At 42.6% G+C, this 26,846-nt stretch overlaps 1 protein-coding gene across 1 annotated transcript in view; it reads left to right on the forward strand.

Moving 5' to 3' along the window:
* The window catches only part of TOMM70 (translocase of outer mitochondrial membrane 70), a 32,924-nt gene extending 15,217 nt beyond the window's left edge, over positions 1–17,707 (forward strand). Inside the window, exons 2-12 of the mRNA XM_073668088.1 lie at positions 366–539; positions 1,298–1,424; positions 3,464–3,573; positions 3,849–3,997; positions 6,994–7,201; positions 7,548–7,682; positions 8,651–8,758; positions 10,575–10,691; positions 12,199–12,296; positions 13,549–13,671; positions 14,428–17,707. Of these exons, the coding sequence (XP_073524189.1) occupies positions 366–539; positions 1,298–1,424; positions 3,464–3,573; positions 3,849–3,997; positions 6,994–7,201; positions 7,548–7,682; positions 8,651–8,758; positions 10,575–10,691; positions 12,199–12,296; positions 13,549–13,671; positions 14,428–14,581 (1,503 nt within the window). The 3' untranslated portion in view covers positions 14,582–17,707. The remainder of the gene's footprint in view (positions 1–365; positions 540–1,297; positions 1,425–3,463; positions 3,574–3,848; positions 3,998–6,993; positions 7,202–7,547; positions 7,683–8,650; positions 8,759–10,574; positions 10,692–12,198; positions 12,297–13,548; positions 13,672–14,427) is intronic.
* Positions 17,708–26,846: the final 9,139 nt, after the last annotated feature.

A 26,846-nucleotide genomic window follows, 5' to 3' on the forward strand; every position in this document is an offset into this window, starting at 1 on the left:
TCATAATGACTACACAAGGGATATCCTTCCCATGTATAGATGATTGATGGTGGATTTAACTGACCTGTTTGGGGGTTTCCTTAGGCTGAAATTGGACGTCCGTGAAATAGAATCCAAGTACAGAAAACCTGTCCGGATCAGCCGCGATTCTCCTGACCCAGACAGATCATCTTCATAGGCATATATGAGGTTGCTGAGTGCGGGTCTTGAGGCCTATGGCTGGCCGTACTTCTACAGTGTTTCATGGACGTCTGGATTTGGCCTTATTGGTTTGCATAGTTGTGATTTGCAGACAGTTTGCAGCTTATTCCCAGGCTATTTTTTGTATATATCCCCCTCACATTACTTGTTGCTTTCCCCTACAGACCCCTCTAGAAAAAGCACAAGGTGCAAAGAACAAAGGAAACAAATATTTTAAAGCTGGGAAATATGACCAGGCCATTCAGTGTTACACTGAGGCCATCAGTTTGTGTCCTCCAGAGAAGAAGGTAGACTTGTCTACGTTCTACCAGAACAGAGCTGCAGCCTATGAGCAACAGGTAAGAAAATAACCCACATGGGACTTTTTCCTTTTATCTTTTTGAAATAACTGCAGTTGTAAATTAGTTTTTGGGGTTTTTTTAGTTTTTTTTTTTTTTTTTTTTTCATATTCTTATCAGTAACAATTGGAAGGAAACCACATAAAGCTCCGCCAGCAGCAGGGTGTCCTTTTTTTTTTTTTATGGATATGTCGTTGAGTTTTGCAGCACTCGGTGTAAGTGCAGCGATTATAAGATTGTTCGCCCTCAAGTTTTTGCCTGACAAATGATCTTTTTGGTTGAAATTGTTCATTGTCACCCATTTTTCATAATGAATTTTGGGAACCTTGTCGTTGAAATCTAACACAATATTGGGCCCCATTTATTAATACTGTCTGACAGTAACATTGGCCTTGTTGCCCACAGCGAATAATCAGAGCTCAGGTTTTTGGGTTGTTTTTTGCGCCATCAGTTAAATCCTTTCCCGGCACAACTTGTTTTTGAGTCTCATCTCTCTCTTTTTTGAGGGTTTGTTGAAAGGTATAATTTTCAAATTTGTCAAATTTTTTATTCATTTTTTACAGCATTAATCATGCAAGATAACTAACATGATATTTTAATATTTTGGATTGTTACGAATGTGGCAATACCAATTATATAGATTATTCTTTTAGATTTATCAATTTTGTAAGTCATCGGTTTAAAGAGTTTCCTCTTTTTTTATTTCTGTTTATATTTTTAAATTTCTTCTTTTTTTTTTTTTTTTTTTTGTCTTTTAGCAAACGTGGAAAGAAGTCGTCCAGGACTGCACTAAAGCAGTGGAACTAAATCCCAAGTATGTGAAAGCCCTATTCCGACGGGCAAAGGCGCATGAAAGGCTTGAAAACAAGAAAGAGTGCTTAGAAGGTAGATCCTCACTACAACTACTAGTTCCTTCACATCTGGACAAAACGTATGAAGGTTTAGGGACCTCGTGTCATCAATTTAGCATAGACCCGTGACAAAGCCAAATCAATAATTTTTGGTTAGGGAGTGACTGCTGCACATCTAGGGTAAGACCAAGCTGGCTGAGCGGCAACACTCATCCCACTCGTGGTGGCCATTGGCCGCACAATTGCTGTTTCTTTACCGTAAAGCCGTTGGCCACATGTGCGGTCTTTCCATTTAAGAGGGAAAAAAAAGGTGCAAATGAGTCCGAACTTGCACACATTGCTTGAGTTTTTGCTGTACCCTTTAGTAAGTTAGAGCTCCTCTTAGTTTTTTACTTTTGTAAGTAAAACTGGTTCCGTCCCCCCCAAACCCCTGGCAGTCACTGCTTGCCCCTTCCTTCGCAGTACATGCTTTTCCCTGCTCTCGGTTGTCACATCACGGCCTCACCTCCTCCTTTCTTACTCTTTAGGGATGACCCTTCTGACAGAAATCTACTTACAAGTAGTCTTTTGCTGGCAGCTGTGTGAAGCTTCCTGTATTTTGACAACTGCACAATCGGTGACAGCTCGGAGCTCCGTACATTGTGTACTGAGGCAGAAACGCCAATCATCAATTGCGTGAAGCGCCCGGAGCAAAGCTTCCTTGCCATGGCTGATTTTCTGTTTAATGTGGCTAAAATTAAGAGCTGATGTAGATCAGCTCTTTCGAGAAGCCCTTTCCTTTAAGAATCATAATGTTAGAGTTGGAAGGGCCCTCCAGGGTCATCTTGTCCAACCCCCTACTCAATGCAGGAGTCACTAAACCATCTCAGACAGATGTCTGTCCAGCCTCTGTTTGAAGACTTAAATTGAAGGAGAACTCACCACCTCTCGTGGCCGCCTGTTCCACTCATTGATCACTCTCACTGTCAAAAAGTTTTTTTCTAATCTGTATTTTCTCATATTCAGTTTCATCCCATTGCTTCTTGTGTTTCCATGTGCAAATGAGAATAAGGATGATCTCTCGACACTGTGACATCCCTTCAGATATTTGTAGATGGCTATTAAGTCTCTCCTTATCCTTCTTTTTTGCAAGCTAAACATTCCCAGATCCTTTAACCATTCCTCGGAGGAAATAGTTTGCAGTTCGCTCACCATCTTGGTAGTTCTTCTCTGAACTTGCTCCAGTTTATTGGTTTTTTTTTAATGTGGTGCCCAGAACTGGACACAGTATTCCATATGAGGCCTGACCAAAGAGGAGTATAAGGGGATAATTACTTCATGTGATCTAGACTCTATGCTTCTCTTATTAAATCCCAGAACTGTGTTTGTTTGCTTTTCTTGCTGCTGCATTGCACACAGACTCATGTTCAGTCTGTGATCTATTAGTATACCCAAGTCTTTTTCACACGTGCTGTTGCTTAGTTCTATTCCTCCCTTTCTGTTTTTCATGCCCAGATGTAGAATCTTGCATTTCTATCTGTTAAATACCATTATATTAGTCGCTGCCCATTGTTCAAGCTTATCTAGATCCTTCTGAATCCTTTCTCTCTCTTCTCTAGTATTAGCTATCCCTCCTAGCTTTGCATTGTCTGCAAATTTGATTAGTTTATCTTCAGTTCCCTTATGTAGATCATTTATAAAGATGTTGAACAACACAGGGCCCAGGACAGAGCCTTGTGGTACCCCACTTGAAACATTCTTCCAATTGGATGTTCAACCATTTATGACCACTCTTTGGATCCGATCACTGAGCCAGTTATGAATCCACCTAACCATAGCCTTGTCAATCCCATACTTGGTCATTTTGTCAATAAGGATAGTATGAGATACTTTAGCATAGTGGTATGTCTCTTCCCAGGAGAAATGTGAGGGCACTCTGCTTTAATGGGGAGGAGCGTTTCTTTTTTTGATTTCTGTACACTCATTTCTTGTATCTGTCAGAAGTCATCAAGCTCTCGCACACTGGGATACATGAGAATAGAAAATAAAAGTGACTCGTCTACAACCTCATGCTGTTGTATCTTGTGTCTGTAGATGTCACTGCCGTTTGCATCTTGGAAGGATTCCAGAACCAGAACAGCATGCTGCTCGCAGATAAAGTACTTAAGCTGCTTGGGAAGGAAAAAGCCAAAGACAAATACAAGGTATTGCTGGATAAGAGTGACACGAGTATGTCTTAAAGGTGTATTCCAATGTTATAAATGAGTAAATCACTAGGATATGCTGTAACTTTGTGATCGGTGGGGGTCCAACCCTAGGGACACTCGATGATCTTGTGAGTGAGGCTGCGTGCCCACTATGCGTTTTTCAAGCATTTTTGCCGCGCCAAATGAGCGCTGATCAGCTTTGTATATCCTCTTTTGGTGCTCGTTGTGGCCAGGAATCTTACTTGCCTAATTTATGTATTTTCTGCTTCTAGAACAGGGAGCCACTGATGCCTTCACCACAGTTTATCAAATCCTATTTTAGCTCTTTCACGGACGATATCATCTCCCAGCCCCTGCACAAAGAAGAGAAGTCAGATGAGGATAAGGATAAAGAAGGAGAAGCCGCTGTGGTCAAGGAGAAGTAAGTCGCTGCTAATGCCTGTACACAAGATAACGGTCAGCCGAAGCCATACATGTTTATTCAGTAGAGGTCAGTCCCATGTGCCTGCACCTCCTCTTCAGTCTTAGTTTTTTATGCACATCAGGCTCTGTTTATGTCTCATTGGGGGGCTCCTCAACGCTTAACTCAGATTTACCACTTTGTGTAGCTGGGCTGTGGAGTCGGTATGCCAAACCTCCGGCTCCTCAATTTCCATGACACCAACTCCGACTCCCTCATACATGACTCATGTTTAAGTGATAAATTTACTGTAGCACAGATTCATCTTCGCTAAAAGTCTAGACCCTTAGATCAGATCAGGTATAGGACAGACATTCATAGGACATTTCATAACTTTCCCAAATTCTTGTGAAAAAATATTCCCCACAAACTACATTGGGCTACTGTACCCAATTTATTATACACTGCTCAAAAAAATAAAGGGAACACTTAAACAACAGAATATAACTCCTAGTAAATAAAACTTCTGTGAAATCAAACTGTCCACATAGGAAGCAACACTGATTGACAATCAATTTCACATGCTGATGTGCAAATGGAATAGACAATAGATGTAAATTATTGGCAATTATCAAGACCCACTCAATAAAGGAGTGGTTCTGCACGTGGGGACCACAGACCACATCTCAGTACCAATGCTTTCTGGCTGATGTTTTGGTCACTTTTGAATGTTGGTTGTGCTTTCACACTCGTGGTAGCATGAGACGGACTCTACAACCCACAGAAGTTGCTCAGGTAGTGCAGCTCATCCAGGATGGCACATCAATGCGAGCTGTGGCAAGAAGCTTTGCTGTGTCTGTCAGCGTAGTGTCCAGAGGCTGGAGGCGATACCAGGAGACAGGCCAGTACACCAGGAGACGTGGAGGGGGCCGTAGGAAGGCAACAACCCAGCAGCAGGACTGCTACCTCCGCCTTTGTGCAAGGAGGAACAGGAGGAGCACTGCCAGAGCCCTGCAAAATGACCTCCAGCAGGCCACAAACTGTTAGAAACCGCCTCCATGAGGGTGGTATGAGGGCCCGACGTCCACAGATGGGGGTTGTGCTCACAGCCCAACACCGTGCAGGACGCTTGGCATTTGCCACAGAACACCAGGATTGGCAAAGTCGCCACTGGCGCTCTGTGCTCTTCACAGATGAAAACAGCTTCACACTGAGCACATGTGACAGACGTGACAGAGTCTGGAGACGCCGTGGAGAGCGATCTGCTGCCTGCAACATCCTTCAGCATGACCGGTTTGGCAGTGGGTCAGTAATGGTGTGGGGTGGAATTTCTTTGGAGGGCCGCACAGCCCTCCATGTGCTTGCCAGAGGTAGCCTGACTGCCATTAGGTACCGAGATGAGATCCTCAGACCCCTTGTGAGACCATATGCTGGTGCGGTTGGCCCTGGGTTCCTCCTAATGCAGGACAATGCCAGACCTCATGTGGCTGGAGTGTGTCAGCAGTTCCTGCAAGATGAAGGCATTGAAGCTATGGACTGGCCCGCCCGTTCCCCAGACCTGAATCTGATTGAGCACATCTGGGACATCATGTCTCGCTCCATCCACCAACAGACTGTCCAGGAGTTGGCGGATGCTTTAGTCCAGGTCTGGGAGGAGATCCCACAGGAGACCATCCGCAACCTCATCAGGAGCATGCCCAGGCGTTGTAGGGAGGTCATACAGGCACGTGGAGGCCACACACAATACTGAGACTCATTTTGACTAGCTTTAAGGACATTACATCAAAGTTGGATCAGCCTGTAGTGTGTTTTTCCACTTTAATTTTGGGAGTGACTCCAAATCCAGACCTCCATTGGTTAATAAATTTGATTTCCATTGATGATTTTTGTGTGATTTTGTTGTCAGCACATTCAACTTTGTACAGAACAAAGTATTCAATGAGAATATTTCATTCATTCACATCTAGGATGTGTTATTTGAGTGTTCCCTTTATTTTTTTTGAGCAGTGTATATTTTTTCTTTTACCTTGTCCTAGGATGGGACATCAACTTTCACTGACCTGATCGCTGATCTAGTGCCCTGCAATCAGGTAATCGCACACAGGGAGGAGGCATGTCAGGTCCTGCTCTGAGCAGGAGCTTACAGGCCACCATTCCTGGGTAGCCCTGCGACCATCTGTCGTTGTGCTGATCGGAGTAGAGAGAGAGAGCTCCTTAGCTCTGCTGTGTCGATCAGTGTCGCTTTCAGTAATGACAGTGGCATCACAGGGGTTAAATGCCCACAATTGGCTCTGATCGTGGGCGTTACCACAGGGTCCCCGCTCTCATATAGCTCTGACACCCGATTTTGATCGCTTGAATGAGACCATGTATTCGTCATGCCGTACATGTGTGGTGTTGTGCGGGACCTCCCACAGTGCTGTACATGTACGGCAGATGTTGTTAAGGGGTAAAAAGAAGTTGTATTTTAAGACTGAACATGTGCACAGCAGTCTCGTTTTGACATTGCTGCGCACTGTTCTTTTTTTGAGTCAGGCTTGCAGTACTTTTTCATGTGGATTCCGGAATTCCATTGTAAGATGTAAATCTTGCAATTTATTTACTCTAAATGGGCGTTCTGGTATGTTACATGGAAGCTTGGTGCTCATCTGTGCCTCCTGCAAATATCAGATAATGTAAACTCTTGGTTAGGCTGAATCTACACATCCTTATTATGTGGCCCATACTCAGACCACAATACCCAGTACGATCGTGGGTCTAATTGCCCCTGAAGCATATGTGAGGCCATTAGTAGACATGCAGCCGGGCCAATTATTAAGGTTTGAGCACAGACTTGTGAATTCATTTTTAATGTTACATTAAAAAAAAAGGGATAATGTAAAAATCCCCATTTAGTGTCCATTTACATGTGGGAAAGATCCTCAACTTGTAGATGAGATTTGTTTCATTTCCTCTTCATTGTGCAATGTGTACATCCAGCCTTTTTACCTTTTTTTTTTTTTAACTTCTGTGTTCAGATCCGGTTATTTAAAAGCCAAACAATACATGGAAGAGGAAAACTACGACAAAATAGTCAGTGAATGCACAAAAGAAGTGGAGGCCCAAGGCCGATACATGGCTGAAGCATTACTACTGAGAGCCACCTTCTACCTGCTCATCGGAAACTCTGCTGCTGCCAAACCTGACTTGGATCAGGTTATTGAGCTGGAAGATGCCAATGTTAAGGTAACTAATGAATCAGCTGACAGTCTTATTTGCAAACATTTTAGGAAAAACTGTGTATTGGTGTCACAGGCTCTCCCAGGGATAGCGTGACATTGTCACCTGATCCCTGCAGCCAGTCAGCACTGGCTTTACTCTCCTCTCAATGTAATGCGATCCCTGGAGAAGCCAGTGCTGACACTGCTGGAACAGCGCCTGCACCAGTGGTGAGTATGTGTTATTATTTTACTGGGGAGAAACATGGAGATTCAGAAGGGGATGTCCATGTGGTGGAAACCCCTTTCAGTGTAATACAACATGTTTGGCCTGTAATCTTACACGAACATGTCTTTCCTTTGTGCTTTCTTAGTTACGCGCAAATGCCCTAATCAAACGCGGCAGTATGTATATGCAGCAACAGCTGCCGATGTGGTCTACACGAGATTTCAACATGGCTGCAGACATAGACCCCCAGAATGCAGATGTTTACCACCACAGAGGGCAGGTGAGTGGCCATATTTTTTGATGTTAACTACTTCTTACCAGAATAGTTTATCACTTATATACAGGATTGGAGATAACTACTTCATCGGTCAGGATACCCCACCAGAACAGTGGACGTCTGAGCGGAGCACGTGCACTGCTGCACCATTCATTCTCCATACGACTGCGAGAGATGATGAAGGACAGCACTTGGCTTTCTTCCGCAGTCTCATAGAGAGCGAGTGGAGAAATCGTGCACGTGCTTGACCACCAGTCTAGTAATTATCACCAATCCTTCGAATCGGTGATAAACTCCTCTTACCAAAATACTCTTTTACTCAATAGACGTCTTAGAAAATTATTTAAATAAGCGTCACTGGATATGTTATGATCATTAAAGGGAATCTGAGAGCAGTGTGATGTAGGGGCCGAGACACTGATTCCAGCGACGTCACTAAGCTGCGTTTTGTGGTTTCAATGAAATCAGTGTTTTATCAGTAGGAGATTATCACTACAGGACTAAGTATTCATGCCTCCTGGTCCAACCCCGCAGCCACCACTAATTAGCAGCTTTCTGTCACTATACATTACACAGAAAGCAGCCACAGTGGTGTGGGCGGAGCTATACAGGGCTCTGTATTCTGAGCTCTGCTAGACCTGCAGCAGAGAAAACTGATTGCATCACAACTGCTGCACCCAGTAACCTAAGTGATGCATCGCTGGAATCAGGGTCTCTGTCACTACATCATGCTGCTGTCGGATTACATAGTAAAACCCTTCTGACTTTCCCTTTTAATACGATTTTGTGCTTCAGCTCAGTATGCTTTTACTATCATTTAAAAAAATAATTTTAGATTTTTTTTTTTTTATACAAAATTATAAATGTCTGTATTTTGTAAGCTTTATAAGTCAGTGATCTATATTTGTAACAGGAGTAGATTATAAGATGCTGCTGAAGCAGCAATTGTAAGATTGTCCCTTTATTTACAGCTAAAAATCCTGCTAGACCAAGTGGATGAAGCGGTTGCAGACTTTGATGAATGTATTCGATTGCGACCAGATTCTGCTTTGGCTCAAGCACAGAAATGCTTTGCATTAGTGAGTATTGGCCTATGCAGGTCTCCGGTGTATGAAGACAGTGATACTCGCTCCTGGTATTAAGATTCAGAATTGAATCTGTCTTTTTGTTTATCTACTATTTTTGTGGTTCTTTTTACCTGTTTTTCATTTGAGCCTTATTCTTCTTTTGACTTGCACCATTTTTTTTTAAGCCCATGTTATGATTGCCCTTTTATGTTCGCCAGTTTGAGAGAGATTTGGGGGTTTTCAGCTGATTTCTTCAATTGCAGCATTGTAAAATATATTGCAAAATGTTTGCACAAATGCCCTTCAGTTTTATGTAGGCCTGGAATTTTTACTCAAATTTAGTGACATTTCAGCTGAACATACCACATTTGGCGCAAAAAGTCACAAAAAAAAGATTAGCGGTAAAAATAAACAGCATTTTTGATTTTGTACACTGTGCAACTATCATGTGCATCATTTTGAAGAACTTGTTAAAAAAAAATGATTACCGTAACAAAAATAAAAAAGAAAAGTGACTTGAAAAAATGCAAATGATGAATTGGGCCACAAATATTTGTACTATTTTTTTATAAAAAAAAACAAACTGAAACCGCCTCAGTATGATCTGCCACCAGATTTATTAAAACAAACTTAATACATTATTAAATAGATCTTAGACTTGATGAGACTGGTGTACTTGCATAGAAAATCTATATCAAATTGGCTGCATGATCCTAATTTTATAATAAGATAGCTGGACCGTATAGAGCGTGTAAAATTGTGCAACCAACAAGAAGCAGCGAGTTTTATTTAAGGGTTGTTTGGATAACATTCTGTGGGAGTCCTAAAGTGCCAACGTGGCCATACAGCATTCACGTTAAGGAGTTATCTAGTACTTTTATGGTCAAATTGGTGTGGTTGCACCATTAAGTGCCGTCTGGATGTGATCCTTTGCGGAGCAGATGTATCTCCATCAACTACATAGTGACCGCAGCCGGGTACATCAGATTCACTCCCATTTATCCGATAAGGGGGGATGTGCAGTACCGGGCTTCGGCCACCATACGGTTGATGGCGCTGTGCTGTTACGCTCCGCAGTTGATCACATCCAGCCGACAACAGCTGTATGGCTGGGAAGCAAGGTGTCACACCACCACTGATCTGATATTGATAACTTATCCTAAGGATAGATCATCAATATAAAAGTAACTGACAACCAACCAGTTTAGCGTAACTAAACTTTTTTTTAACTAGAAATTTAATTTGAATACATTTTGTAATGGGGTTGATTAACCTGTTAGGCAGCGTTCACAGGTACTCCTGCACAGCACCCTCACACAAGGATACAGAGTTTGCAGGAGCGAGGGTCCCGGTACTCTTCTAAGGAAAGCAGACAGGCAATCTGTGTCCCTGGTGGCAAGCGTAACATGTGAAGTCACGGTTAGAGCGCTGTGCACACCCTGCTCCTGCACTCCTCACTGTGACTGCCATATACAAGGAGTGCGTGCACTATGGACTGCTTTCCCCGCTCTCATGGTTGGCAGATCTGTACAGATACTGATCTATGCACTTTGTAATGCACACTACAGCAGCTATTTTCTCCATATAGGCAGCAGGAAAGGATAATTATCCCTACTACAAAATGTATTCAAATTGCATTTTTAGTTTTAATACAAAGAAAAAAAAGTTTAGTTATTATATAAATTCTCCACTGAAATCTTAGCTTTCCGTTGAGTCATCAATTGTTAACGTTCCTCGCTGCCGAGTAGTCGGCAGTGTATGATGGGGGCAGCTGCACGTGGATAAAAGTATTGAGAAGTTATTAATGTCTCTTATCCCTCTCTTCTAGTACCGTAAAGCCTATACTGGCAGCAATCCACTTCAGATCAAAGCTGCAATGAAAGGGTTTGAAGATGTCATTAAGAAATTTCCAAAATGTGCGGAGGGCTATGCCCTTTATGCCCAGGTAAAGCATTGGCATGGCATTCATGTGCCCTAGTAAGACATATGGAAAGTTGTTATCCAGGTGGGAGAATCCTTTAACGGGTTAGTCTCCTGCTTTCTGTCCTAGTGCAATATTCCAGATACTCCATAAACTGCACATGATTGGAAAACTGCATATAATCTATGGCATTGCTGGGTGCCACTGCAACTATGAAGTCCACCCCGACAGCCAGGGTTTGTTTTCTGACACTTAGGCATTTACCGTCCAGGTGCTGTCACTCCTGTCACTCTCTGCTCAATGCCTGGAGCTGGGTTATGCTGTTGTCATTATGTACAGTATTTACTGATGGTCAATAGCTTTCATCCCTGTACATGAGACTCTGCATAGAGGTGGGATAAAAATACACTCAATATTGTAATTGCAACACCGAGAAGGAAAAGTCATTGAATTATGGAAATCGCGGGATGGCTGGACATGTTAATGATATGCAAATCATGGAAAAATATTGTTCAAAACTTCTCAGTTTATTCAGAATAGAGTATGAGCGTCACATGCAGAAACTATGCGCTATCAGTGAGGTTATTAACTGTTGTCCGAGTAATGTTTTGCCACAATAAATGCACTTGGGCAAATCATCAAGATCCGCTGCTGGCAGCTCTCTTTGTACCATGGCCTGCAGCGTCTCTGGATTTGTCTCCCGTTAAGCACATCTGGGACGTCATTGGACGGCAGGTGCAAAGGAAGCTGCCAGCAACGGATCTTGATAATTTGCCAAAATGCCTTCAGTGCGGCACAACATTCCTCAGACAACGATTAATGACCTCATTCATAGCAGCCAAGACCTGTAAGTGTGGGGATTTCAGCATCTGGCGCTCATACTTGATATTGAAGAAATGGAAATGTTTTGAAAATATAATTTCCATTTTTTTCATCATTTGCAGATCAGTAACCTGTCTATCCATCCTGTGATCTCCATAATTCAAGGACTTTTCCTTTTTGGTGTTGTAATTTTATTGCTGAGCAGTGTATTTCTGTAAAACCTGTTGGTTTTCTGATGATCACCCACAGACTAAGTCACGCTAGGTCCCGTTGTTCTGCTGTTCCCACCCTGCCATCTGTGCGTCAGGTGTAGGATGTCGGGATTCGCTTAGAAAATGTCACTTTTTCTCTAATTTGGAGACTGAGAACTGCTGTCTCCTTGGATACAGATGTCCTTGTTAGATTGGAATGAAGTTTTTATTTTTTTTATGCTTTCTCATGTCATTGCACACTGCCGTGTACATGTAATGGGGAAATCAGATCATGTCCTTGGACAAATGCCAAAAGAAAGTACACCCTTTTTTTTCCAGTACTGATGACCACCACAGGAAAAAAAAAACCCGTTGCAGTCTTTATATAAAATAAGAATACAGCTGGTATGAAGCGTCACATCAGAGTATTTCCTGATGGATGCATCAGATGTGATGTGAATACCGGGTGATATTGGAAGCTCTGGATGATAAATCCTCTGGTGTTCATGTTTGCACAGGCACTAACAGATCAGCAACAGTTTGGGAAAGCTGACGAGATGTACGATCAGTGCATAGATCTTGAACCGGACAATGCCACCACATACGTTCATAAAGGGTAAGTGGTTTCCAATTCATAGGAATATGAATAAAACCCTTTCATGAAATGTCACTGGACACTTGGCTGAACAGATCTGAGCCAATGCAAGGACTAATTGAAACATGTAATTTAATATTTACCCCTTAGGATCTATTCTTGCCTTTATGCTTAGTGCGTCATCACAAGGACCACTATTTGGTGATGTACAGTAGGGTAAAGGAGAAGTTAAAATGAACAGATGATGATTTCAGTAGAATGTGTATGATGGGGGTAGGCTGACCTTACACCTTAAATTGCTGTTAGTAGAAAACCTAATTGATAGCTATTCCTACTTACAATATACACATTCTTAAAAGGGTTGTCTGGTTTCAGAAGAAAAGGTGCAGGTGCTCAGGCGACGCGCACATTGTCATTATTCTGTAGTCCCCATGCAGTCACATAACTGCATGTATGCCATTTGCATACTTGTTATCACGTGCCGACTAGTCTATTGCTCTTCGTTCAATTCCCTTCTACGGAGAGAAGCCGTGAAGACTAGTCAGCACATGATCGTGTGACCACCCACATGGGGAATACAGGGAAATCTCATCACATTCATGATTCTGCAGTCACATGGAGTGCTTGCAACTTTTGTTCTGAGACCGGAGGATCCCTTTAAGCTGTCCATACACTTTAGATAGCTATCTGACTAATGATCATTCAGCCAACAGCTGTCTCTCAGCTCTTGCGTACACAGGACCACTCATCCAAGCACTCCACTGCTCCCTATGAGCTTGCCACTGCTCCTCTGACAGCAACTTGCCTCCATGCCAAACAAAAGGATCGGCAGCCGATATTCATCAGGTCGGATCCTTCTCTATACCGACATCCTATGTCGGGGAAGATTTGTGAAGCCCCTGTACACACTAAAAAAAGCAGTCAGCCAAGCTGGCAGATATTGGCTGACCATCTAATGTGTATGGGGGCCTTTATTAAGCTTAGCTATTAGTGAAGGTTTCCTCCGTCCCTGCCAGACCACTAGGACTTCACTTGAAATCCACCTAAGCCTTGCAGGACATCACAATACAAACTAGTTGGACATCCGCTTCATCCAACATTCATCTAATATGTCCGGTCACCTTTAGAGTATCTCTAACTACCCTAGCCTAGCTGGACTGGAGAACCCAGAACCTGAATTTATTCAGTAAATGTTAGGCACCTTCAGTGCTTTCCTCTATACATTGTAATTTTCAGTTTCCTCCATGATTTTTTTTTCTCTTCTCTTTTACAGCTTACTTCAGCTGCAGTGGAAACAAGATCTTGACAAAGGCTTAGACCTCATCAGTAAAGCCATTGAAATAGATAACAAATGTGACTTTGCTTACGAGACCATGGGGACAATAGAAGTTCAGAGGTAAGTCTGCTGCTTAGGAGTGCGGTGGCTTCTCTAACTTTTATATAAACTCACTAGAAATAGAAAGTCCTGCATCCAATAGAGAAAAATGTGTAACTTTCTTTTCACATATCTAATAGCATTCAGTACATGGTAAGATTAAAAGCACTGATGCATTTCAAGCCCCGGGGGCCCTTACTCATAGCTGGTCCATAAGGCTTGAAATGCATCATAGCTTTTAGAATTGCCATATCTGTATTAGATATCTAATGTGTGCAGACGATCTGGAGCTGCTGCGGGTTTTGACGCTGCGGACTTATGTAGCGTCAAACCCGCAGCGTCCAGATGTTACAGCATAGTGGATGGGATTTGCACAAATCCCATGTCCACTGTGCGCCTCTGTGCAGCCGCGGAAACTGACATGCAGTGCATCTTTCCAGACAGCAGCATGCGGACTTTCCCCATAGACCTAATCTCTATGGGGAAAGTCCGTAGGTTTAAAAAAAAAAAAAAAAAAGAAAGAGGTGGAGCTCATTTGCATATCCGTGCGCTGCTCCTCCGCAACATCTGGGTCGCAGGCTGGGAGATACGTCTGCACATACCCTATGAATAAAACTACAATTCTTTACTGTATTGGATACTGGATTTTCTTTTTCTGCAGTGCTATTTGGGCCGCCCTGCTCCACCGCACAGCCGCACTTACTAAGCTGTTAGTTTCTGCTTCTTACATAGAAACTGTTCTGTGTACAACCACCACACCATATATTTCTGTTCCAGGGGAAATCTGGACAAAGCCATTGACATGTTCAATAAAGCCATCAACTTGGCGAAATCTGAAATGGAAATGGCCCATCTGTACTCACTATGTGACGCCGCTTATGCCCAGACTGAAGTCGCCAAGAAGTACGGCTTGAAGCCTCCAACACTGTAAATGGACTTCCAGCGATGAGCAAATGTGATAACTGCAAAATATTGATCTTTTAAGACAAGTAATTTCTCCCAGAAGAGTTTTTGCATCCAAAACAAAAAGTGGAATGGCGGACCCTCGTTTTTCTGCTTGTGGTGTTGTCATTCATCCCTTCTGTTAGATGTTTTTGGTATTGTGGGGGTGAGGGTGTCTGGGATGATTTCCCTCTGCCGATGTCAAGGGAAAAGTTAGGACACCGCTGCATGAGAACAGGAGGACACAGTTTGCCATGCAAATAAAACTGCTGAATTAAGTTCATTTCTGTTTTGTCAGGGAATGGGTGGTTATCGCGTGAGCAATTTTTCTTAAATTTCATTTTTACTTTTAATATTTTGGTACTTTTTACTGTTTGTTTATTTTTCTTGATTTCTGTTATATATCCTATTCCTCTTGTACATAACTGATCACACCAGACTGATTTTTTTTTTTTTTTTCTTTTAGTGAGTGAAAACCAACTTCTTTTTTTTTTTTTAAAAAGCTGCCAGCTGTGAAAAATAAATAAATGCTTTGCATGCACAACCTTCACCCCAACCTCTGATGAGCAATCATGTGTCTGTTGTAGGTTCCAGATGAGCTGCGATGCCCCCCTACAAGTCTTCGGTCGGGTTCACAGGCATATATGGAGGCAGTTAGTTCAGGGCAGGGGTCCGCCAGTCGGGGCCGGGTATTGCGTTCCGATCACGCACACGTGAACCCAGCCTTGCATTAAGAGCGAGTAAAAAAAAAAAAATTAAACCACAAAGAAATTGACTCCGCATTCATAATATCGTTAAATCGGTTTTGAAATTGTGTAGTTGCCATGGAGCAACCTATAACACGCTACTGTCCTGGAAGTATAGAAATAAAGTGATAACTGGACACACCCTATTGGCATGGGAAATTGTAATGCCAAGTTGTCAATTTATTCATTTAACTCCAGGAAGTATAACGGAGGAACATAAGTATAGATGCCCCATCATTTTTTTTTTTTTTTTTTTGAGAGTGGAGAGTGGTACGTATTTACTTAAAGACGTCAGGAAAACTGATTTAAAAAAAAAAACAGGGAAAAATAAACTAATTTGTTGTGTATTTAGGAACCAGTTTTGGTTCATAGATGCTACCCAAGACACACATATTTCCAGTTCCATAGTCACCACACTTTCACTCTTCGGCTTACCACAAACAGTCTATTCATAAAAATACCAAATTTCAAAGTTATATTAAAGTCAACTCTTGTCATGGATCGAGCCAATCAGAGGTGCTGTGGAGAGGAAGCAGCAATAGCATGAACCAATGACAAGGCAGGAGGCGTGTCTCAGACTACCGCAGGAGCTGGAGCTAAACTGTAGTCCAAGATCACAGCTCTGTCTGAATAGAGCTAAGCTACAAAGCAGGCAAGAAACTGAGAAAAATATGGTGGGTAAGCATTGCCTGTAAGGACGGGATTAAAGATAATTAGCTCCTTTAAGTAGAAGAAAAAAATGCACTAATTTTTGACCACTATTATTTTTTTTTTGTTATATGTAGATAGAATCAGGTAAAAAAAAATGCCATAGGTAAAACATGACGCATCTTGAAAAAGTGCCACAATTAAAAAAGCAGCACTGTGTGTAGCAACTCCTGACCACAACATTTTTTTTTTTGCAAAAAATGCTGTATGTGAAACCAACTCAACCATAGATCTTTTGCTAGTTCTCATTTTGGGCACACAATTAGGCGCATACGCTCGGTAGGTATGTGGCCACAGTCATGTTGGATGCCTAGGCGTCTGCCTACCATAGGGCCCCATGGTAAAGAGGGACTCTGCACGTCTCTGCATATGCCCTCTGAGCAGTCACAATATGCCGAGGACTATCTGCAGAACACACCTTTCTGCCTACATCTGGTGAACGGATCTATAGAAAAGTTACAGTATTCTTCAACGTCTGCTGTAGGCTGAGTGCACAGATGCCGTGTGCCCACGGCCTTCATCTTGAACCCACCTCAAACCTTCTCCTGCTCACAGTCTGGATATCGAATTATCCTTATTCATTGCACTGATTATATTGGGGTCTGTAGGGTTTTTTGTATGTTTGACCACAAGAATAGAAATGCGTATAAATAATACCCGGAACCTAAAAATGCAAGTATGAACAAAGCCCTACTGGGACTCAACACCTAGACTTGGTCTAACACTGCAATAGGTCCATTCATCATTCCCATAAACGCTTTTACCTAGAAGCAGATTAGTTAAGCCATTAAACTACCATTACTAAAAAAAAAGATGTCTGGAAGAAACAAGAAATGTTGGATGGTTTTCCCCTAAAGCTTATAGTGCAGACTTGTCTCCTGTGACGTTTGCAGGAGACTTGGTGCTATTTGTGCAGTTTGTAAAGGTTGTTTCATCGATGATGTTTATGAAGACAATTGTTTATGTACACAGTAATGCAGTAATACCATTTTTAGGTTGTATGGTTTTCCATATAGTGCCCTCTATTTCTGCATACAGTTGGTCATCTTTCGATGGGGTAAAGCTCAAGCTAATTAGTATAGTTCAGGAACTTGGTCATGTCAGGAATCGAGCGGCTACCATCTGATGACCTCATGTTCTTCCCTCTATTGCAGCAGACACATCTTATTTTTTCTAATTGACCTGTAAACTATTTAGGGTCTCCAGAGCTGTCTGAGAAAACTTGTCCCATGGTCCTCAGCCTGTTCCTCCTGTGCAGACGGGGAAAAAGTTGGTCAACAAAACCATCTTTTCTCTAGGACAGTTTAATACCCGAGATCCAGTCTCTTTACCTCGTCTAAATAAAAATAAGGGCTTTTGATAAATGTTCACCACTGTTTACTATAGAGCATTTCTGGCTTCAGATGAGATCTAGGGCGTGTAGGCTTTTACGATGTTTTATTTGCATGGCTTCTTCAATACTTGTTCCTTTCAGTTCTCCGTTACGTAGACGCAGCATGAGCCGAATCCAGCGTGCTTTCCAGGTCTCGGACTGTTTGCCTGCTATTTGAAAGTGCACTAAAACAAATTGTCTGTTTTTTGTTTTTTTTTTCTTTTTGTAAATGATCTTCCCCTCCCAATGATGAAACAAAAAATCCATACCAATAAATATTACAACATAAGTGAATGACTTGTATTATGTTCTTTGGCAAGAGAACCTGCCGTACCTTGTTTGTGAAGGTTCACTGGCTAATGTAATGTGCATTATCTGCTAATAATACTTCATATCTTATCTTTCTGGCCGCCCAGAACTCTGCGGTGAGGAAACTGAATCCCCACAACTTTCATTTAAGAGGAGCAAAAGGATTTGCAAAACACTGGTTTGGCATCCATGTATTTACTCCATGGTGAACTTCCTTAGCTGAAACTCTTAAGGCCAGTGTCCTGGGTGCCTCTGGTATTTATTTTACTCACTTCTATAGCGCCATTAATTCCACAGTGCTTTACAGACATAATCATCACTGTCCCCATTGGGGCTCACAATCTACATGTCTTTGGATAGAAAACAGGAAAAAGAAAAAAAAATCCCTCCTGGTATAGAGGAGCGTACCAAGATGTATCAGGTAGATCACGGCTACAAACAATATTGTCCACAAGACACTAAGAATAAAAATACCTATTGGCACCTAGGAACGGGAACCCTTTCAACAGAAAAAAGAAACTACATGAAGTGATGGAGCATGGTGCGGCATATTTTTACACTTTAAACTTTTTACTGTTTTTAATAGTCCCGTTAGGGGACTTGAAGCTGCAATTATCTGTTCACTTGTGCTATACATAGCAGAGCATCAGCCCTGCTATGTGTAGCAGAAATCCCTATCTCCTAGGAACGCCGACCACGGGCTGGCTTTCACAGGAGGATTGTAATGACGGGCACAGGGGTCATCCGCAGACCACCAGCTGTCACAGCGACTTATAGGCGCCGTGCGATCACATCACGGCTACTCCGATGGGCGGATGAATGACCCGTCCCAATGCCGGCTTGTGTTAAGTGCCGCTGTCAGAGATTGACAGCAGCATTTAATAGGTTAACAGCCACGGGTCTTAGCTGTGGGAAACCCCAGGAAGTGATACCATTTAAAAAAAGAGAAAACTTCACTTCTCAAATTATTTTAAACAGTTGTCAGGAAACGTGTGAACCCTTCAGGTGCTACTCAGGAATTAAAGTAAAGTGGAATGAAAGCAATGAAATATTACACTTTTTTCCTCTTGCAGGAAATTTTTCATTTTAGCAGAAAATGGAACCCAAAAATGTATTAGGCTGTGTGCCCACGATGCGTTTTTTAAGCGTTTCCGCAGCGGCAAAAACGCTTAAACGCATGGTAGAAGGCCTGCCATGTTCCCCAATGATAATCCGCATGTGCTGTGCACATGCTGCGGAAATTTCTGCTGCGGATTATCATTGCGGAAAAAAACGCAGCACTAACAATTATTTTGTGGAATCGCTGCGTTTTCACCGCCATTGACTTGCATTAGAACACGTCCGTTCCGCTTCACTAGATAAGGACATGCGGAATGCACGCGTTCCAATGTGCGGATGGTACCCAGGTCTAAAGGAGAGGAGACTCTCCCCCGGACCCGGGTACCATAGAAACTGTAAAAAAAAAAATAAAGATTATATTTACCTTCTGGCTGCCCCCGCTGCTCTCGTCCTTTCATGCCGGCAGCTAGCGATGGACTGAAGGACCTGCGCTGACGTCATAGTCATGTGACGGGTCACGCGACACTGACGTCGGCAGGTCCTTCAGAGTACCGCTGCCGGCAAGGGAGAACGCAGGGAAGCATGACTGTGGGGGTCATCGGAAGGTAAGTATATATTTATTTTTTACCATTCTTTTACGGTCACCCTCTATAAATCCATGCTGGTTGCATGGATTTATATAGTGTGACCAAGTTGTCAAGCACTTTCCAAGTGATGCTAAAATCGCTTGGAAAGCGCTTGTCAACCCGCATGCGGAAATGCATGTGAAGAACGCTTCACATCCGCATGTCACTGGCAGGAAAAACGCATGTACAATCCGCATGTACAATCCGCATGCGTTTTTTCTGCCAGGGAGATGCAGAAACGCTCAGGAAAAAATCCTGAGCATTTCTGCATCATGGGCACATAGCCTTACGCAGTTTCTCTTGAAAATGGCAATATCACAAACGTGGTAATGTATAGGCACACAGCAGGGTGTGGAAGTGAAGAAGCGCTATTTTTTTTTTTTTTTTTGGAGGGTATATTTGGCTGGAATAGACTGTGGACACCATGTCACATTTGCAGAGTCCCTAAGGTGCAAAAAAGCAGAAACCAGTCACAAGTGACTCCATTTGGAAAACTAGACCCCTCAAGGATGTCATCAGTGGGTATGAGGAGCATTTTTAACCCAAATTTTATAAGATTGCACCATGAAAACGGAAAATTAAAGGGGAATAGAAGATGTTATTAATTTGTTATGCAAATTTTACTGAATGTAACATTTTAGCAGAAAAACTTACATTTTCATAGCCCAATCCTATAAAATTCTGTGAGGTAGTTTATGGGTCAAAAATGCTCACCGCACCCCTAGATGAATTCCTTTGGTGGAGTTTAGGTTCCCAAATTGGGGTTCACTTGTGGGTGTTTCTGCTTTTTTTGGCACCTCAAGGGCTCTGCAAATGCAATATGGTGTCCAAATTTGCTTTACTGTTTGACCACATGGCAGGGATTGGAAGTGAAGGAGCGCTATTCGGTTATTGTAGTGCAGATTTTGTTTGAAAATATTGTGGGTGCTATTAGTAGAGCCTCTGAGGTGCCAGAACAGCAAAAATGTTTGGTCATCAGCTCCCATGAGTCTATGAATCCTGATCATTTTCCGACTATGAACTTGGGGTCATTGAATTTTGCCGGATTGGTTTAAGATGAAGATAAAATCTCTATTAGTGTTGAGCGAGCATGCTAGACACTGCTCGGTACTCGCCCGAGCATCTCACTACTCAGGATGTTCGGCGAGCACCGAGCATTTCCGGGTTACTCGGGCGGGAGCTCGGGTCTCCGCCCTGTACGTTTGGCGCTCCTTACAGAGCCAATGAGCATGCAGGGATTGCCAGCCAGTCACTGTAATGCCGCAGCCATGTTGTTTGTGGTCATTACAGTGATTGGCTGGCCGCACAGCGTCACCTCGAGTATTTAAAACCAGGCGCCACCATCTTGGACACAGTCGCCCGGGATCAGACAGTGTAGGGTCAGTGCTGCTGAGGTAGGGAGAGATATATAGTGCGAAATAGGTAGTGTAGGGTCTCTAAAGCCTGCCAAATCAAACAAACAGTCCTTCTCAGGACTAATATCCATCCCAGATATCAGGCAGGCTGTATAGGAGACGCAGTGGTTATACCAGCAAATGATGCATTACAGTCCTGGGTGCTCCTGTTAGTCAAATTGCTAGACTTATCCCCCGGTCTCAGGGACCAGGAAAAATCTTTTTTTTTTTTTTTTCATTTAAATCCTGCATTTTTTTTTCCCCTCAGTCAGACTGTACAAATATGCGTCTTATTAACCTTTTGGTATCTCCCCCCCCAAAAAAAAATTGAGTGTGTCTGTGACTGTTCAGACACCAATATATCTGTTTAAAAGAGTCTGGTGTAGTCCAGAGAAATAGAACTGTGGTTTTGCAGTTCCACGGGTCAAATCTCTGTATTATCCTGCTTTTGGCATTTTTTTCGTAAAAAAAAAAAAAAAAACCCGTAATAGTGTCTCCCTGACTATCCTTTCTTTTGTTGGTGATTTAAGGTTTCCTCTCGGAGGTGGCATTGAAGGGTCTCCATGATGATCTTTGGACTGGCCACAGGGGGTCTCCAACGTCAGCTGACTTATTTTGGTGATTTTAGGAGCAGAGCCTTTAACTTCTGTTCGCTCTCTGACTCCAAACTAGCTATCTTATTCATTTTTTCAATTAGGACTTCGTCGAGAATGACAGGATCTTCTAGTACTGTTTCAGCTGCAACTTGATGTCTTTGCTGATTAACCCCGTTCCCAATGATCTCAAGAACTTCTAATGGACTAGTCCAGCGTCAAACTTCTCTTCCATTTCTACATCTCTGGATGCAAACAACAGTCTATCCTTCAGTTTAATTGCTCTAAACAAGAAACTTTGGGGTGATTCATTATTTTTATTATTAGTCTCTTCTGCTTGTTGCCTGTCCTTAGCAGTGGTTTCCTAGCAGCTATTTTACCATGAAGGCCTGCTGCACAAAGTCTCCTCTTAACAGTTGTTGAAGAGATGTGTCTGCTGCTAGAACTCTGTGTGGCATTGACCTGGTCTCTAATCTGAGCTGCTGTTAACCTGCGATTTTTGAGGCTGGTGACTCAGATAAACTTATCCTCAGAAGCAGAGGTGACTCTTGGTCTTCCTTTCCTGGGGCGGTCCTCATGTGTGCCAGTTTCTTTGTAGCGTTTGATGGTTTTTGCAACTGCACTTGGGGACACTTTCAAAGTTTGCCCAATTTTACCTTAATTTCTTAAAGTAATAATGGCCACTCGTTTTTCTTTACTTAGCTGCTTTTTTCTTGCCATAATACAAATTCTAACAGTCTATTCAGTAGGACTATCAGCTGTGTATCCACCTGACTTCTGCACAACACAACTGATGGTCCCAACCCCATTTATAAGACAAGAAATACCACTTATTAAACCTGACAGGGCACACCTGTGAAGTGAAAACCATTTCCGGTGACTACCTCTTGAAGCTCATCAAGAGAATGTCAAGAGTGTGCAAAGCAGTCATCAAAACAAAAGGTGGCTACTTTGAAGAACTTATATTATAAGACATATTTTCAGTTGTTTCACACTTAGTTGTTAAGTATATAATTCCACATGTGTTAATTCATAGTTTTGATGCCTTCAGTGTGAATGTACAATTTTCATACTCATGCAAATACAGAAAAATCTTTAAATGAGAAGGTGTCCAAACTTTTGGTCTGTACTGTACATGTGTATGTACATGCTCTGTGCATACTTGTGTCTGTATGTATGTGCTCTGTGTATACATATCTGTATGTACTTTGTGTTTGTGTGTGTATGTAACCTGGCACCCGGTGGTAGTCGTATAAGCGGTCCGCCATTTTCCCGTCGGGGCCAGCTACAGGAAATTTTGTGTCATTGTAGCTTGATCTGCTGCTTCCATCATCGGTTCCATTACACTTAGTGCAGTTCCGCTCCCGTTTCATTCAATAAGCCAGATCAGTCCTTATAAACAATGTCCATTTTATATACGGACAAACTGGTAAACAGGGGATAATAGGTTGTACATTCTCCTTTTCCATCTTCCACACAATACACCAGCTCCAATCCAGAATTACAGTCTGCGTTTTGCTCCTAGCAGCAGGTTTTGCAACAGACATGGGGAGATGTTCTAATTGCCTGCGTTTTCTTAGGGGTAGGGTTATTCGGGTGCATTCGTTACGTACTGATCCTGATACCCGGAGCTTTTAGCTAAGGCAATCCCAGGGGCGGCTCGTTGAGACTAAGCTCCCTGTTTTTAGTACTCGCAGCAGGCGCTACCTTCTTCCCAAGGTCCCTCTTTTCCGCTGGACCATACTTTTCCCAGACTTCTAAGCTTTTCCTCGATGCAGAGGTCCCCAAATGCCTGTGCTGTCCTGCCACCTCTGTAACTAGCTCCTTACATGCTGAGCCTTGTAGTTCCACACACAATGAACCAGTTTCCTGCTGTCTCCACCTTCTCTGCACACAGCCTGCTCCACACTCTGTCCAATCAACGCTAAGTAATCCTGGATCTAGTCTCCTGTTTGTGCCCAGTCACTTCTCTCTCCCTCCCTGGCTAGGTGTTAACCCTGTCATCCCTGAAAACCGGATCCTGCAGACCAAGGGACATCTGAACCTATCAAGGGGAATACAGTGACCTCTGGTGGCCAGTGTTTAATAGTGCAGGCACATTTTGTGTTCATTTATTTTTATTTATTTATTTTACTCACTTATATAGCGCCATTAATTCCACAGCGCTTTACAGACATTATGGGCACTGTTCTCATTGGGGCTCACAATCTACATTCCCTATCAGTATGTCTTTGGAGTGTGGGAGGAAACTGGAGAACCCGGAGGAAACCCACGCAAACAGGACCCAGGACCCCAGCACTGTAACGCAATAGTGCTAACCACTGAGCCACTGTGCTGCCAATTACACAAATAACTTTAAATAACTTGCCTCAACATCTTTTTGAGGGAGAGAAAGCTCCTGTCCAGCCTCTCACATGTGTATCTATGTATGTGCTCTGTGTATACATGTGTAGGTATGTGATCTGTATATACATGTGTCTGTATGTATGGGATCTGTGTATGCATGTCTGCCCATATGTATCTGCTCTGTATATGCATCTGCCTATGTATGTACACATGTCTATATGTATGTATGTGCTCTGTGTATACATGTAAGTGTGTGTGTGTATGCTCTCGGTGTATACATGCGTATGTGCTGTGTGTGTTTGCTGTGTGTATACATACAGTGGGTACGGAAAGTATTCAGACCCCTTTAAATTTTTCACTCTGTTTCATTGCAGCCATTTGGAAAATTCTAAAAAGTTAATTTTTTTTCCTCATTAAAGTACACTCTGCACCCCATCTTGACTGAAAAGAAAACAGAAATGTAGACATTTTTGCAAATTTATTGAAAAAGAAAAACTGAAACATCACATGGTCATAAGTATTCAGACCCTTTGCTCAGACACTATTATTAAAATCACATGCTGTCCATTTCCTTGTGATCCTCCTTGAGATGGTTCTACTCCTTCATTGGAGTCCAGCTGTGTTTAATTAAACTGATAGGACTTGATTTAGAAAGGCACACACCTGTCTATATAAGACCTCACAGCTCATAGTGCATATCAGACCAAATGAGAATCATGAGCTCAAAGGAACTGCCCAAGGAGCTCAGAGACAGAATTGTGGCAAGACACAGATCTGGCCAAGGTTACAAAAGAATTTCTGAATTTATCAAGGTTCCTAAGAGCACAGTGGCCTCCATAATCCTTAAATAGAAAAAGTTTGGGACCACCAGAAGTCTTCCTTGACCTGGCCGTCCAGCCAAACTGAGCAATTGTGGGAGAAGAGCCTTGGTGAGAGAGGTAAAGAAGAACTCCAAGATCACTGTGGCTGAGCTCCAGAGATGCAGTAGGAAGATGGGAGAAAGGTCCACAAAGTCAACTATCAGTGCAGCCCTCCACTAGTCGGGCCTTTATGGCAGAGTGGCCCGACAGAAGTCTCTCCTCAGTGCAAGATATATGAAAACCCGCATAGAACTTATTTAAAAACAAATGAAGGACTCCCAGACTATGAGAAATAAGATTCTCTGGTCTGATGAGATGAAGATAGAACTTTTTGGTGATAATTCTAAGCGATATGTGTGGAGAAAACCAGGCACTGCTCATCACCTGCCCAATACAATCCTAACAGTGAAACATGGTGGTGGCAGCATCATGCTATGGGGGTGTTTTTCAGCTGCAGGGACAGGACGACTGGTTGCAATTGAAGGAAACATGAATGCGGCCAAGTACAGAGATATCCTGGATGAAAACCTCTTCCAGAGTGCTCTGGACCTCAGACTTGGCCGAAGGTTCACCTTCCAACAAGACAATGACCTTATGCACACAGCTAAAATAACAAAGGAGTGGCTTCAGAACAATTCTGTGACCATTCTTGACTGGCCCAGCCAGAGCCCTGACCTAAACCCAACTGAGGATCTCGGGAGAGATATGAAAATGGCTGTCCACCAACGTTCACCATCCAACCTGACAGAACTAAAGAGGATCTGCAAGGAAGAATGGCAGAGGATCCCCAAATCCAGGTGTGGAAAACTTGTTGCATCATTCCCAAGAAGACTCATGGCTGTACTAGCTCAAAAGGGTGCTTCTACTCAATACTGAGCAAAGGGTCTGAATACTTATGACAATGTGATATTTCAGTTTTTCTTTTTAAATAAATTTGCAAAAATTTCTACATTTCTGTTTTTTTCCAGACAAGATGGGGTGCAGAGTTTACTTTAATGAGAAAAAAAATGAACTTTTTAGAATTTACCAAACAGCTGCAATGAAACAAAGAGTGAAAAATTTAAAGGGGTCTAAGTAATTTCCGTACCCACTGTATATGTGTGTAACATGCAGTGCTTGAGTATGTAGCATCCACATTTATAAATCCCAGCAGAGCAGATGAGAGTTCATAGTTGTAAAAATGTCAGTTATCGCCCAACAAACAAGCAAACTCAAGCTACTCATTTATCGGGTGATTGGATTATTTATGATGGAACAAAAACCATTGTTTTCTGCAGCACATCGCCCAATGTGACCTTTAAATGTGCTGCTGATAATACGATACTTTATAGGGACAGATTGATCTACTAGCGATCGTTCTGTGCCCATCATTCTCCCTCAACCAGTATAAAAAGGCCAGGAAACAAGCACTGAACGACTTCAATATTCTCGATCACGCTCATTTAATGGCCTAAACTCAGCACATGTAAATGCAACCTAAATGTTTAAGTGTCATGGTGCAATATGTTAGCATTTAGGTCCCACTTTAACCTTATGCCCAGGGCCCCACTTTGTCTAAAACTGGCCTTGCTGGTTTAAAGCATCTTCTGTCTTCTTCACCCTGCGTTGGAACTACCAGCTCAACCAGGCCTCTGACATTTTTGTGAACCATGCCATCGCTGAGCACTTTGCCACTGATGTGCATCCCCAGAGGCAATAACTAAAGCTTGGGTGACGCATGTCGCAACGTTCTGATGTCATTATGTGTGCCATTACGGTATAGTGTGCAGTGGCGTTAAAGTCCTGGTCGAACCAGAGGACCCAGACCTCTAAACCAGGTCAAAGAAGATATGCATGATTAATGAGGAACATTACATTTGTGGCAAATTAGTTTGATAGAAAACATGTATATAAGTCGCCATGTGTTTAATGACTTCATAAAATATTCCCTACTCAGAGTGATATGTATATTCTGCTGTATTGTAAAGTTCGATTGAAGCGCCATTACACTGTTACATATTATTGATTGACTTCTTTATTAACTTCATTCACGTTGGGTTATGTAGAAGCTCTCATTAGAAGTCAGGGCAATAGCCCTAAAATGTGCCCCGATAATAATGATGACAAAGGGACTTTGACTCATGAAGTGTCAACCTTCAGCACTCAGGAGAGGAAAACCCCCAGTGGAGGAAACCTCTAGGGAACCTTGGCTGAAGGACTGCCCTTCCCTTAGGCTGTAGATGTTCATTGATGAGAGCAGAG

This window comes from Phyllobates terribilis, unplaced genomic scaffold, assembly GCF_046119375.1.
Source record: "Phyllobates terribilis strain yellow unplaced genomic scaffold, ASM4611937v1 Scaffold_2__4_contigs__length_985480577, whole genome shotgun sequence".
Taxonomy (NCBI): domain Eukaryota; kingdom Metazoa; phylum Chordata; class Amphibia; order Anura; family Dendrobatidae; genus Phyllobates; species Phyllobates terribilis.